Source organism: Hemibagrus wyckioides, linkage group LG27 (assembly GCF_019097595.1).
Source record: "Hemibagrus wyckioides isolate EC202008001 linkage group LG27, SWU_Hwy_1.0, whole genome shotgun sequence".
In the NCBI taxonomy this organism is placed as follows: domain Eukaryota; kingdom Metazoa; phylum Chordata; class Actinopteri; order Siluriformes; family Bagridae; genus Hemibagrus; species Hemibagrus wyckioides.
In genome coordinates, this window is record NC_080736.1 from 15,210,568 (window position 1) to 15,226,771 (window position 16,204).

Here is a 16,204-nt window from a genome sequence, read left to right on the forward strand (position 1 = left end):
ATGTATGAGAAGCCCGATTAGAATTTCTAATAAGCTTCAGTGCTGACTGAAAGAAGAGTTTCATTACATGTGTACTGTATGTGCGACCTTGTCTTGCAGGTGCATGCTGCGAGTGTTGGACTCGTTCGGGACGGAGCCGGAGTTTAACCACGCTCACTACGCTCAGTCTAAAGGCCACAAGACTCCGTGGGGCAAGTGGAACCTTAACCCTCAACAGTTCAACACCATGTTCCGTAAGTGTGTGTGTGTGTTTGGAGAGGTTGCCTTGGATTGTCGTCTCAGGTGTTGTACAGGATGAAAAGCTCTTTTGTTAAGACGTGGTACATGACATTCTCAATAAGCCCTTTGGGTTTTTTTCTGGCCTGAAAGAGAACACTCATGGCTTTCATTAAGAAGTGTGTGTGTGGGTGGGTGGGAGTGTGTGCGTGGGGTGTTTGCATGTTTCTGCGTGTGGCTGGATGCATATCCACGCATAATCTCGGACCCTTTTATGTCTTGAGCATTGTGTTTCCTCTAACGAGGCTAATGTTACAGTTTGTCTTGAATAACAGGTCAGGGTTCGCTTCTGAATTTAAATTTCCTCGGTTATGAATTAATATCTGGAGACGTTGCTTAGAATGTTAAGAGAAAATACTGCAAGTTAAAACTTGATTTTTTGCAAGAAATATATACTTCAAATTAGAGTGGATTAGATATTAGCATGTTTGGCTCGTACCTCCAGAGTTGGGGGTTTGATTCCCACCTCCACCTCCTTGTGTACACTACCTTGAGTTTTCATGTTTCCTCTATGCCTCAGAGGGTTACTCCATGCCCCAGGTACTCCGGTTTCTTCCCTCGATTCAAAAACATGTGGTCTGGATTGTCAGTATTGTGGGAATGGGAGTATATGTGGGTGAATTTGCCCTGTGATGGATTGGCATTGTGTCCTGGGTGTCCTCTGTCTTATGCCCCAAGTCTCTGGGGGTTAGACTCCAGGTTCAACGTGACCCTGTGTTGGATAGGGGATACAGAAGATGGATGGATGGATGGGTCAGGTACACTCAGTTCCCATTTTATTTAGAACGCTGGACAGAACCTGACTTTGCTCTCAAAGCAATCTCAATTCTTCATGCCTTGAATTCCACGGCGGCGCTGAAAACTTTTCTTTTTAAAATTCTGCTCCATATTGATATAACTGCAGATTTACTCGGTTCTCTTTCACGCTTCTCTTCCACCACGTCCCAAAGGTGCTCTATTAGATCCCGATCTGGTGACTAGGGAGGCCATTAAAGTGCACTGAATTCATTGTTGTGTGTGTGTGTGTGTGTGTGTGTGTGTGTTTTTTTTTTTTTGGAGAAACTATTGTAGGAAGACTTTGTGTGCTTTGTGCAGTGGTCTATTCTCATGCTGGGAGTAGCCATTAAAAGAAAAAGGAAAAAAAGAAAAGGTTGTGCTGTGCTGTAACAGTGCTGGTGTTAAAGAGTCCAAGAAACTTCCACACACCCATCACCAGCATGAACTGCTGACACAAGGCAGGACTGGTCCATGGATTCATGCTGCTGAGGCCAAATTCTGACCCTACCATCTGCATGTCACAGCAGAATTTTCCAGATCAGACCCCAGGCAACATTTTTCTAGTCTTCAGCTGTCTGGTTCTTCAGTGTATGTGTAGTATAGCTCAAGATTCCTGTTCTTGTCTCTTGTCAGCTGTATGGTGCTTCGGCTCAAGTCTCAGTGTCATGAGGCTTGTTCAGTGGCTTCTTTTTGTTCAACCTCTTTTTGTTATACTTGAGCGCTGTCGAATTCTTGATTTTGATTGGTCGAAAAGTCTATAGAGCGCTGGATCACCAATACACTGATATGAAAAGGTATTTTGCCCCCATTCTTATTTTATTTATTTATTATTTTTTGTGTGTATTTGTCAAACTTAAACGATTCAGATCAAGCAATTTTTTAATATTAAAAATAAATAAATACAAGTAAATACAAAATGCAAGTTTTTAAATGATGATTTCATTTATTACAGGGTAAAAAAGCTGTAAAAAAAATACATTAAACAAATAAATAAATACTTTTTTCACAGCACTGCCGCTGTCACAAATAATATATAATAGATGTTATAATAAATAATGTGTAATAAATTTTTAATAATATATAATAGATTTTATAATAAATAATATTTAATAGAACTTTAATTAGGTATAATAAATTTTATAATAAAAAATGTGTAATAAAATTGTAATAATATATAATACATTGTATAATAAATTTTATATATATATATATATATATATATATATATATATATATATATATATATATATATATATAAAAGATATAACACATTTTATGACAAATAATGTGTAATAAAATGTTTAACATATAATAAAATAATAATATAATAAAATACAAATAATATATATATATATTTTTTTTTTTCTTTTTCAGACATTTTTAAATCTCACCTTAAAACCAACCAGTCTGTTGTGTGTCAATCTCAACTGGAACACCGGTGGTGCCCAGTACAGATTCTTGGGTGGTTGGGAGATGGTGCAGAATAAAGGATAAAGAGTAAATCTTTATTCAGCGGGCCAATAAAGAAATTTCTTTAGACTGCAATGAAATTTGAAGAATTGTGCCAAATGGATGTGAAATTGTACTTTTTATCCTTTTATAGCTACATTTATTGTTTTGGAGTATCTCTATAATATGTTCATTACTTAACTCGTTACAAAGCACTGACACTGGAGACTCCTTCCACGAATGCTAAAGAAACAAGGTTCTTACAGTTTAAGGTTTTAATCAACTCTGTGTTGCTATAGTAACAGTAAAGGACATTGTGCTGCCCCCCCATTTATTTCCATGCAGCTTCTGACCAATCACAGGCCAGAGATTCAGGATGTGGGTTTGTTATCCACCTGCTGCAGATGAGTCAATAACCTGATATTAACCATCTGCTGATGTCCTCTTTTAATTAGTTTTCTTTTCTCTGCTTTTTCTTTTCCATTCATTTTGATTTATAATGCAGGAAGTTTGCAGACAGGGGAAACAAGGCTGCTAGGACAAGGCCATTTGCTTGGCTCACTGAAATTAACACTGCATTCAGATTTGTGCTGCTGATTATGATTACACTTGACAGGTTGTGTGTGTGTGTGTGTGTGTGTACATTGGAGGGGGCATGTCGCAGTTATATTGCCATTTCTGATTTCCAGAAATTTACACAAATTGCATTATGGGCCGTCTGGCTTCTGAATCTCATCCCACACTCTGATTGGAACTGATGGAAGCAGCAACATGGTCCAGATGCTCTCTTGGGCCAAACTAACATACACACACACACAAGCACAGGGTCCATATCTAATACTGTACATTTTGAGGAATTACACTGTCTCAGTCATATGCATCTGGCCCTTTAATTTGGTTGTGTGTGTGTGTGTGAGTATAGATGTGTGAGTGTAGGTGTGTGTGAATGCATGTGTGTATGGGTGTGTTTGTGTGCATGGGTGTGTGTATATGTCGGGGTGTGTGTGTATGAGCGTGTTTGTGTGCATGTGTAGGTGGGTGAGTGTAGGTGTGTGTGTGTGTGTGTGTGTGTGTAAGATAACTGAATAACTGAATTAACATTTAGATTCCATTTGGCTCTGAAGGACAGAAGTTTCCACAGCCTGTAGAAGCCACATTAAAGATCTTCAGCTCTGCTAATTGATTGTTGTGAAATAAATCACTCCTGTGTAATGTAAGGATTATTTCTGCATCAAAACACACAACCTGAAGCCTTTTATTCCACACACTGATCTGCAGATGATTCCAGTTCATTCCTTTTATGTTTAATGGAACTTGAAATGGAATGTCAACAAAAGTGAGACTCATCTAGCAGCTCGACATCTAGCACTTCTGCCCTCAGCTTCTCTTTCTTCCCTTTCAAAGTTAATGAAGAGGAAAAAACCCACATCTTCTAGAGAAACTGAGAAAATTAATCAGCACCTTCTGACCAATCAGAGGCAAGGGTCCAACGAGTTGGGTCAAGACAAGGATGACCACCAAGCAATCCTTATTCATTTTTTTTTTCAATTTGTGAATTAATTTATAATGACATATTTCCGTTAAATAAATAAATAAATAAATAATCGATCATAATTCTTTAAGATCTCAACAGAAATTGCAGATTTTTGTTTAATAAATAAATAAATAAATAAAAGAATTCATATTTATTTATTTAAGATTCATATTTATTTATTTGTTTGTTTTTGTTTGTTTATTTAAAGAAAATTACAGATTTCTGATAAATAAATAAATTTGAGATTTATTTTAATTTATTTAAGATCTCATATTTACTTATTTATTTATTTTATTTATATTTTTATTTATTTAATACAAAAAAATATAGGATGATTTGCATGAATAAAAAAAAATCTATAATGTTCCAATTGAGATTGTGTCAATAAAGCAAATCAATACACAAATTGAAGGAACATACCTTCTAGAAATGATCGACCTTCCCATAGACAAGTGTCTGGTTCTGATGCTTGACGTCATCGATGTGTGCGATGTTGCTGGCGTTCAGCTGCTGCTCCACCACGAAGAGCCACGAGTTGGATCCTTGCCTCTGATTGGTCAGAAGGTGTTGATTAATTTTCTCAGTTTCTCTAGAATTTGTGGTGTCGTTCTGCTTCATTAACTGCTGTTAATAATATCAGAGAATTTGCAGTCTTATTGAAATGTGGAGCAGGAGGCAGAAGGATGTGTGAGAAGTGCTGATGATCTCTTAAGCTCAATACGCTTGATGAGAACAGGATTGTGGTTTAAACCTGAAAGACACATGAAAGTGTTGTGTTACTCTAATGAGAGTTTCGTTCCTAATCGGCGAACACGGGTGAAGTTTCACACAGATGGCACCGAGGTGAGACTCTGCCAGCTCGCTGTTACCCGGACGACCTTTCGGTCCGCTGTTGCCATAGTAACCGTGTCTTGCTCGGCAACGTTGACCGTTGATGTCCCACACAGACACACAAGCCTCTTGATGTTTCTTTCTTACCCTTTCTTATGTTCTTTTCATTACATAATTCATAATTTCGCAGTATATGCGAATGATCTGGATCTACCCCCTTTACTCCTCCTCACTTATTAGTTTCATTCTCTTTGTTTCTTGCAGCTCACACTCCCGATAACAGTTTCCTGGGCTTCGTAGTGGAGCAGCACCTGAACGCCAGCGACATCAAACACATCGATGACGTCAAGCGTCAGAACCAGTCGCTCGTCTACGGGAAGGTGGATAATTTCTGGAAGGTACGTTCCTTCGATTTGTGTATCGATTCACTCCATAATCTATAATAATACTGAATGATATTAGGGGTCCTTTAATCTTTTCTGTTTTAGCCTGTTTAGCTTTCTGTTTAAAGCTTCATGTAGGAGTACAATTTGGTGCAAAACTTTATTTTTTGGTTTATTGACACAATCTCGATCGGAATATTCTAGATTTTTTTGGTTTATGCAAATCAGCTACTCATAATCTTATATTTTTTATTTTTTTTAATGAAATTTTTTTTTATTAAATAAACAATAATATAAAAACAAATAAATAAATAAATAGAGATTTTAAATTAATTAATATAATTCATATTTATTTAACAAAAATCTGTCATTTCTGTTAAATAAATCAATTTTAAAATATAAATAAATAAAAATGAAATCTTAAGTATTTTTATATTGATTTATTTATTTATTTAATGGAAATCTGTCATTTACTCTCATATATAATATCTCTGTTTGTTTATTTATTTATTTAAGGGAAATCTGTCATTTCTTTTGAATAAATAAATAAAAAATATAAATAAATAAATGAATAAATATGAGATCTTTAATTAATAATTACTTATTTATGTATTTATTTAACAGAATTACCGTTAAATAAAGTAATTTTAAAAATTTAAATGAAAAAAATAAATAAAAAAAAATGAACAAGAGTTGCTTGGTGGTTTAGAAAGAACTCCACCCTGAAGCACATTAAATATGTTTCTAGATAAATATTTACGATGTGCTCAGTGGTCGTCTTATTAGTGCCGTTACAATGGCTTTTAACAGGAGAAAACATAAAAAAAGATTCTCTAATGTCAGGTTAATGTGTTCAGCTTCTCTTTCAACTCATCAGTGAACAACTGCTAAGAAATCCATACGTGATATAAGAGTACATCAGGTATTTAGAGTTTTCTTCCAAACCACAATAAAACTGTCGTCTTCGTTTTGTACTAACGTCCGTCTCAGAAACCTCACGGAAATGTGTTTTCTTAAACTCAGTGCTTCCACCTCATTGTTTCCAAAAAGCGTCCCCGCTTTGTCTCTTTCGCACATTTCTCCTGTGTGAGCTCATGCCTGGTGTTGCCATTAAGACCCACAGCTTTTCTCTCTCTCTCTGTGTGAGAGCCTGTGGGTCAGTGGCCACTTGGAGATATTTCATACAGCGTTCACGTGGAAAACATCCGGTATACGATCTAGGAGCATCGGCACACTGTAAAGAATAGCGCCTAGAAACTAGACCAAAAACAAACAAGTGTATTACTCAAAAACATATTTCTTAAAGGTGAAACATCTGAGATGATCTGAAGATCTTGTATGATTTATTTAACTGTACACACTCTTTAATCCTGTCTTAGCAAACAATGAAATAATAATTAATCTGGTGTGACGTCAAAAAAAAAAAAAAAAACCCTGCCACAAGGTCCACTCCATAAGCACTGGCACCCTTAAAGAGGACAGGCAAAAATGACTATATACACTCAACATCCCAGTCTCTAATCTTTAACTAAGAGTATAAAGAGTTTCTGAAAGGAGTATTGATCAAGTTTCCTCCTTATAATGTTGCTATTCTGCATGGAGTTGGTTCACAATCACATTCTCAGATATATATATATATATATATATATATATATATATATATATATATATATATATATATATATATATATATATACATATATACATATATATATGTGTGTGTGTGTGTGTGTTTCCAATCCTTTTGAAACCTGCATTTTGCAGAGAATAACGCACTATAAAGAATATCTTCGGCATGTAGACACTTAATTTATTATGATATAGATGCTGTTAGACTAATATGTCTCATTAGAATGAGTCTTTTGTTGTCCAGTAAAGCCTTTAAAGCAAAGTAAAGCAAATGAATTTAAAGTTATTAGTGTCCCTGGTGCTGCAGGATACATGACGCATTACAGAAAAAAGCAAAAAGGTTAGAAGTGACCTTATACTGCTTTAAAAATAACCTTTTAAAATGTCATGACACACACGCTGAGCTGTATTAAGTGCACTGTCTTTATATGACAATGAAACACAACATATATGTCTCAGTAGGAGGTGGAGTGATGGGGCAGAGCTGGGATGGTCACCAGGGTCTAATAATGCTGATAAAGTTTAAGATAACATGGGTGTGTGGTGTTGTGGTTGTGTGAAACTTTTACAGTTTGCTATAGACACCTGTATACAAATAAGTGTGTGTGTGTGTGAGTGTCACTCACACTGGCCAGTGACTGTCCTTATTTGCATTTCAGACACCTGCAGATGTTTCCTCTCATCTCTGTCCAGATAACCTAGTGCACACACACACATTCTCTCTATGCAGCTCATGCCCTCTCACTGCTGTTTTATGACTCTATAAAACTGCTTTATTCTCTTTAATTAAAACGCTCTCCTGAGACGAAGATCTCTTGCTTCTGTGTACCTCACATCTCTGTTACATACTCCCACACACACACACACATAAAACATACACACACACAAGTGGAGTCTTTGCTTAAGGTTCCATTTGATGTCAGGATCTGGATTTTCAGCTCAGCTTGGCTGGGTTTGAACTGCATTTTTGAAGTCTCAGGCTCTGTACACACACACGCACACGCACACACACATTTGGTGTTATTTTTGCATTATATTTTCGAGTGGGTGTTTGCTAGACTACTATAAATAATGCAGTGTGAATTTATATGTGTGCACACATGTTCAACCACGGGTAATTGTGTTTTGTGTGTGTGTGTGTGTGCTCAGAATCTCAGTGGTTTTCTTAGAAATGATGACTCACATCGGCCAATGTTTTCTCTCATCATCTCAATGTGAAGATAATGTTCAATAAAGTACAGCAGCCTGTACAATATGTCGTCCCACACATGGATATTGACATCCTGCACAATTCCACACGACACCGCGAGAGGAATTAATAACCTTGTACTTCCGTCGTACTTTTCTTCATTCATAATAATAATGATTGGGTGTTTGTTTGAACCGTATAATCCTCAACACAGACAAGCGCATCATTCTGTTCGCATTGTCTGACTCTGTCTGCCTTATGTGCATATAAGAAACCAGGAACTGAGGGAATGATATCATTCTATTCACAGAAACATTAGGTCACCTCACATAAAAGGGTCGCATAGAAGCAACCTAATTCTAAAAATGAATTCCTGTCACATAAGTTATGTTTCAAGAGAGAGAAAAAAAAACAGGCAACAGGAAATTATTGTTTGTGTACCATAGAGCAAGTGATAACAGGAAGCCTGAATCACAACGATGCCACAGATATCCGTGGCCAGGAGGGATGTGGGAGGAGTGTGTAAAGGATGTAAGAGGGGTAAGGGAGGGATGTAAGGAGGAGTATATGAGGGATATACAAGGGGTATAGAAGGGGTGTGGGCAGGATGAAGGGCGGAGTGTAGGAGGGGTGTGGAAGGGTTGTATGAAAGATGTGGGAGGGGTGTATGAGGGATGTGGGAGGGTTGAATAAGGGATGTGGGAAGGGTGTAGGATGGGTGTGGGAGGAGTCTGGGTGGGATGTAGGAGGGGTAAGGGAGGGATGTAGGAGGTGTGCGGGCGGGGTGTATGAGGGATACACAATGGGTATAGAAGGGGTGTGGGCGGGATGACGGGAGGGGTGTGGGATAGATGAAGGGAGGAGTGTAGGATGGTTATGGAAGGGATGTGGATGGGTTGTATGAGAGATGTGGGAGGGTTGTATGAGGGATGTGGGAGGGGTGTAGGATGTGTGTGGGAGGCATGTACGAGAGATGAAGGGAGGGGTGTGGGAAGGATGCTCGAGGAGTCTGGGAGGTATGTATGTGGGGTGTGGGAGGGATGATGAGGGATGAAGGTAGGAGTGTGGGAGGGGTGATGAAGGTAGGCATGTGGGAGGGGTGATGAAGGTAGGAGTGTGGCAGGAGTGATGAAGGTAGGCGTGTGGGAGGGGTGATGAAGGGATGAAGGTAGAAGTGTGAGAGGGGTGATGAAGGCAGTGGGAGGGATATGGGAAGGGTGTGTGAGGATTGTAGGAGGGATAAAGGAGAGGGATATAGGGTGGGGTGTAGGTGGGGTGTAGGTGAGGGATATAGGAAGGATGTCAAGCAGAGCAACACTACCTAATCATGAGCTCATGTATGTGGAAGAGGGCAGATAGCATTGTGGTGTATCATGAGCAGCGGTTAGCACTTGGAGTTAGCACGTTTTAGTCTTCACCCCTCACTTCACCAGTTCACAGCCGTTGTATGATGGCATAGAGGGGGTTCGCTAGTGCATGGGAAACGTATTAGGGGGAAAATTTTAAATTTTAAATTTTTACTAGGAATAAAGTTAATGGAAAAGAATTAGCAGTAAAGTGGGAGGAGTTACAGAGCATCTTGTCAGGCCACATCATACCACCCACTTCTTTCTTATTATGTCTTACCAGCTAATGTGCTACTTTTTTTTCCCAGATTAGCCAGCTAACATAATAGACAGTTTTATACAGAGTTTGTCAGCTATCACTCTTCATGGACAGAGTGTTTTTCTTTGTCTTTTTTCCCCTTGTTCAAGCGAGGTCCTTTTTTCAGGGACCTCCTAAACTATCCACGGTGTAGTATTTTATTAATCCGCTTATTAATCAGCTTAATTCGGCTTAGCGTTTTACTCTGGGTTAACAGTAAAAATGAATTGTCGCTGACTTTACATGCTTGGTGGTGCTTGTAAAATCGTGACAAATGTTCTCGCAACCGCGTGTTAAATTTAGCTGCTTGAAGCTGCAATTACAGGGGCCAAGCACTCTCTGTCCCCACAGCTTAGTGACTGAGGAGCGACACTGCTGTGTCTCATTTCCTGTTTACCTAGCTTTATTTCCTGTTTTCAAAAGCTGCGAATGAAGTCAAATATTTCACGTTAAGATACATAGACTCTATACATATATATGTGTGCACAACTTTGGTGTCTTATTCTTCAAACTGACATGCTTCTGTTATTTTTTCCCCTGAGGATGTAGATAAGATCAGGTGTTTGTGACTGTCAGAGAAAAGCAATGAACATGAGCTTCTGTCTTTACCCTCATTCTGTCATCCGGTCGGCCAGAACGAAGAAAAACACCAGACTTTTTTTTTGCTGCACAATCAGTACATTTTGTCTTGTTTTTTTGTATAATGGGCTGTGCCTCCTTGGATACTATATGAGGACATTCATATGGGGTGCGTGTGTGTGTGGAGAGAGAGAGAGAGAGAGAGAGAGAGAGAGATTCGCCATAACATCAAAGTCAAAGAAGCTTTATTGTCACTTCAACCATATATAGCTGATGCAGTACACAGTGAAGTGAAACAGCATTCCTCCTAGACCAGAGGTGCTACACATAACAAAGACATACAATTTATTATGATTTTTCAGACTTCAGAATCAGGATTCTTTAACTAATAATTTATCAATTAAAGAACAATAATTATGTTTAAAGTTATAGAATATTCCTGAAACAAGCTAGCTATTAAACCTCCTATTAAGTCAGGTTTTTTCCCTCACCACTCCCTTTTTTAATATCTCTGAAACAAAACAGGGTGGGGAAAAAAGCATCGCCTGTCCTCAATACATCCTCAAGACGTCCCCGTGGTGGAAATCTTAAAGGAGCAGCCTTATCTTTAGACCGTTACGAAGCACCGACACTGGAGACTCCTTCTAAAAAATGAATGAATAAATAAACAAACAAACAAATAAATAAATAAACATCTCGCAGAAAGGGGTCCCTGTTGATTATTATAGCCTTGAATTAATAAGTGGCATTAATTTAAAGCAAATTTAACAAAGGACTAACCCTAGAATAATGCTCATGTGTGTTAGTTTCAGTCAGTTAAAAGGATTTTATAGAAAAGTATTCAGAAATTGTTGTGTGTATGGTTGTGTCCTTATTGTTGTGTATGTGGTTTGTTGTTGATCATTTATATGTTGTGTGATTTTGTAGGATAAAAAGAAGTACTTGGATATCATCCACTCGTACATGGAAGTCCACGCGACCGTACACGGCAGCAGTACCGTTCATTTGCCTGCCTACGTCAAAAACCATGGCATCCTGAGTGGACGGGATCTACAGTTCCTGCTTCGCGAGACCAAGGTAAGCACACATTTACACTCTCTGGGGTTTTTTTGGGGGTTTTTTTCCCTCAAAATACATACACATCATGGATCGCCTACTGCTCTGTCGCTGTTTTCTCCCTCTGGGAATACACTGAGAAATACAAAACGTGTACTGTCCAACTCTGTTGTTTTTGTCTAGCAGGCAAATGCATGCATAGACTTAGAAAAAACACTGGCATGTATTCCAAAACACACTTTTTTCTCGTGCTTTGCATTCATCGCAGACACACAGAGAGAGCGTAATATGTAAATGGAAATCCCGGTTTCAGACTCGAGCCTAGAATACTGTTCAATGCAGACCAGGTGCATAAACGCTAAACTGACCAGCTGAAAAGGCTGAGAAAGAAAGAAAACCAGTGTAAATCTCAACGTATATGTTCAGTTACTGTAGAGTTTGACATTTTCTGCATGGAGAAGAAGCATTACAGGAAGTAGCTTGGTGCTGCTATTCTCTCCAAAAGAGACCTCAGATATATATGTATAAAATTTTGGCGGTGCCAATATTTTTACTCCCATATGGTTAAGCAAATGAAATCTGAGAGCCGAGGGGTGAGGATAGCTATAAGAGTGCGTAGTTGACCATATGTCTTATGCAAATTCACAGAGGATGTAAATGAGCTTCTGGTCTCAGGTAGGCTCGATGGCGTCTGATGCGAAGGCCGAAAGGATTCTCTCAGAACGTTGTCACGAGATGATGTGCGACTTGCCGATCGTGCGTACGATGGCGTGATGGTTGAGGCACAGTGATGACGATGATGTCACTGGAGCATGAAGGTCTCCGAGTCTCTGTGGTCGAGGCTTATACACGCTAACATTCTTAATGTAACACAATTTACATAACCTCTAGCACAGGTACAGTGTGTTCATGATCGCGTGTTCAGACGTTTTCTTTGTCGCCTCCATCATATGATAGCTTGCCAGTTTGTTGTCATGTGACACACTGCTTCTTTTTGTGCTTTCGCAGCACTTCGCTACTGATACGCAGACTATCTGTGCTTTCGCAGAGATACACGGACGTTTTGTTTTTGTGCACTGCTGCACAGATGTGTTCGTTCCATTGAAGTGATGTACAGAACTTCGCTGAGATGTTTCACTGAACCTCAGCTTTTTTGGTGTGATTTTTTCACAGTAAATCACACTCTTTGGTTGTGTCTTTGCAGTGATTTAGACATGTGTAGTGCTTTCGCAGTGCTACACAAACTCTTTTCCTTTTCACAGCAACATTCTTTCTTTTTTCCTTTTTCCTTTACACAGTAATACTGAGATTTTGAGTGTGTTGTGTTTTCGCAATTTTAGAAAGATTTCGATTAGCTTTTGCAACGATCCTCAGCTTTTATACAGATGTGTGTTGTGTCTTTACAGTGATACACAGATGTGTGTTGTGTCTTTACAGTGATACACAGATGTGTGTTGTGTCTTTACAGTGATACACAGATGTGTGTTGTGTCTTTACAGTGATACACAGATGTGGTGTGTCTTTACAGTGATACACAGATGTTGTATCTTTACAGTGATACACAGATGTGTGTTGTGTCTTTACAGTGATACAGATATGTTGTATCTTTACAGTGATACACAGATGTGTGTTGTGTCTTTACAGTGATACACAGATGTTGTATCTTTACAGTGATACACAGATGTGTGTTGTGTCTTTACAGTGATACACATATGTTGTATCTTTACAGTGATACACAGATGTGTGTTGTGTCTTTACAGTGATACACAGATGTGTGTTGTGTCTTTACAGTGATACACAGATGTGTGTTGTGTCTTTACAGTGATACACAGATGTGTGTTGTGTCTTTACAGTGATACATAAACATTTGTTGAGGTATCACAGTGATACATAAACATTTGTTGAGGTATCACAGTGATGTACAGATGTTTGTTGCGTTTCAGTGATGCACAAATGTTTGTTGCGTTTCAGTGATACACAGATGTTTGTTGCATTTGTGATACACAGATGTTTGTTGTGTTTCAGTGATACACAGATGTTTGTTGTGTGTTTTTGCACTGATACACAGCCACTCGTTGCGTCTCTGCAGTGATTCAGAGATGTCTAGTCTCGTTCCTGCTGTCAGGCCTCATAGAATATTTACATTGTAAGGTCAGAGGTCATTTTTCATTCTCTGTGTCCTTCTCTCTCTCTCTCTCTCTCTCTCTCTCTCGCTCTCTCTCCTTGTCAGCAGCTCTCAGCACACTATTAATAGTGCCTGTGTCCTTCTCCTTCAGCCTCACGCCCACTCCCTTCCTTAATGCAGTGAATCTCTACTGCCTCCTACTGACACACTCAGGGATTGATCATATTCTGTATTAATCCCAACACAAATAAAGTTGCACCACTTGGTCACATGCCACTATTGGATGATCTGATGAGATGAGTGTGTGCTTCTACTGTACCGAGTGTGTAAGAGGGTCTTTGTGCCTGGTTTCAGCCCGAACCCCTTCTCTGTGCTCGTCAGTCGGTTCGGAGCACAGGCCGCTCTTTGTGCCCTGGTGTTCGCGAACCGTCGCTTTAACAAGCAGATTATTGTGGCTCAAGTACATGCGGCTCCGCTGCTGGAACGGCTCAGTCCTTCTCAAATATTTGCTTAAGTCATCATGCTGAATGAGACCTCTTGTAATCTTAAGCGTGAACTCGAACTAACGCTGAAAGCTGAAAAAGATGGAGAGGAAGAGAAATGAGGAGGAGGACGAGGAGGAGGGGAAAAAGAGCAAGTCAAAATAATTACTTAATTTTTTTTTTTTTTTTTGGTTACACAAAAGTTTTTTTTTTTTTTTACTTTTGTCTTTGGGTTGTGTAAGTCGAGATATGAGATGTGTGCAATGCAGATAAGGTTGAGGAGAATTTGCTCTCCGTCCTATACACCCACACCCTCGCCGAGTTTGTGGTACAACGTGCATGTAAACTGGGTCACGGGGTCCGGAAGAGGGAGTGCAGAGCTACTGCTGGGTGTTTTAGCGGTCTGTAAACTGCACTGCATTCATAATAATAATAATAATAATAATAATAATTTACAAAATATATAATAAAATTAATAATGATTATAAATGATTCTTATTATATTTTTATAATAATTGATTATTGTATATTTTTCTAATTAATATATATCATTATTAAATATTATTTGTATAATAATGTTTTTAATTAAATAATAATAATAATAATAATAATTTTTTCTTTTATTTGTTTATGAATCTTATGTTTTATTGCCATCTAGAGGATACTGAGCTCTCTGAGATTTGGCTTTTTTTCTTTTTCTTTTAATCATCAGCATGTCCTGCCTTATATTTGTCTACAAAAACAATTTGTTTGTTTGTTTATTCATTTATTTATTTGCCCTTTTACATTCACCATTCACTTAAATGTCTGTCATTCATATTAATTAATTAATTACTTTATTTATTTGTTTGTTTGTTTGTTTATTCATTTATTTGCCCTTTTACATTCACCATTCACTTAAATGTCTGTCATTCATATTAAAATCTCTCCCAGTTAACAGAAAACATTTTAGCACTCATCTGAGAATCTACTCCAACAGAGAGGTTAGAAATACAAAAGAATTCATTCAGTGAGATGTTAGTGTTTCTAATCTAATCATGAACATTAATACGGGTTAATTAGTCATACCATTTGGTTTTTTTGGTTTTTTTAAAGAGGATTATCCACGATGATCCGCATTAGTGCTCGATCGTTACACATTTTTCCCAGAAATTGCACTATTTCTTTCCATCTTTTAATGTATCTCTTCTTTCTCATCTTTCAGCTGTTTGTAGGTTTGTCCTTCCCTTATGAAGGCCCCGCCCCCCTGGAGGCTATAGCCAATGGCTGTGCATTCCTGAACCCCAAGTTTAATCCACCCAAGAGCAGCAAGAACACTGATTTCTTTAAGGGCAAGCCTACCCTGAGAGAGGTATACACACACACACACACACACACACACACACCTGATTAGGTCTTTTAACTTAATACGGTAAATCTCATGCTACAGATGAAAGTGAAGTGGTCACTTTAGTATGTGGTCTTAATGACTGCAGGAGTGAAGGAGCGATGTACATGGACTGAATCAAATGCCATGTTGAATCTTGGCCAAAAAACCCAGTGTGCCTTTGTGATGGGTTTCATAAGGAAATGTGTGTGATTAACATGTGTAAGTGTGTGTGTGTGTGTCTAATCAGTGTGTGTGTGTGTGTCTAAGCTATGTGTGTGTGTGTGTGTGTGTGTGTGTGTGTGTGTGCGCGCTATTATTGTGTGTGATTTACGTGCATGTATGTGATTAATGTGTGTGTGTGTGTAGCTGACTTCACAGCACCCGTATGCTGAGGTCTACATCGGCCAGCCACATGTTTGGACTGTAGACATAGAGAATCCTGGAGAAGTGGACAGAGCGATCAGAGCCATCCTCAGTCAGAAGGTCAGTGTTTGTGTTATTGTTGTTGTATCATTGTGTGCTCATGCATTCTAAAGCCTATTCTTCAATTCTACAATCTTTGGATGTTGGACTAATGCCATGTCCCTGTCTGTTGGGACACTAGACTGCCTGTCCGTCATTAGATTACTTTATCTCTTTGTTTATTGAATTTTGTGTGTGTGTGTGCGCGCTCTCAGATCGAGCCCTATCTGCCATACGAGTTCACCTGTGAAGGGATGCTGCAGAGACTCAACTCCTTCATCGAGAACCAGGTGTGTTTGTGTGTGAGAGAGAGAGAGAGAGAGATTGGACTGTGTTTATTGCTTATGGTGTTTATTGTACACAGTATTTAGGTTGATTTGGGGTAATCATGTAATTAATAGCCCACAATGTTTGACTGT

The 16,204-nt window shown here is 38.5% G+C and overlaps 1 protein-coding gene across 1 annotated transcript in view; it reads left to right on the forward strand.

Moving 5' to 3' along the window:
• The window catches only part of mgat5 (alpha-1,6-mannosylglycoprotein 6-beta-N-acetylglucosaminyltransferase), an 80,853-nt gene that overhangs the window by 58,087 nt on the left and 6,562 nt on the right, over positions 1-16,204 (forward strand). The window contains exons 10-15 of the mRNA XM_058381647.1: positions 100-233; positions 5,132-5,265; positions 11,219-11,368; positions 15,159-15,305; positions 15,690-15,806; positions 16,001-16,075. Of these exons, the coding sequence (XP_058237630.1) occupies positions 100-233; positions 5,132-5,265; positions 11,219-11,368; positions 15,159-15,305; positions 15,690-15,806; positions 16,001-16,075 (757 nt within the window). The remainder of the gene's footprint in view (positions 1-99; positions 234-5,131; positions 5,266-11,218; positions 11,369-15,158; positions 15,306-15,689; positions 15,807-16,000; positions 16,076-16,204) is intronic.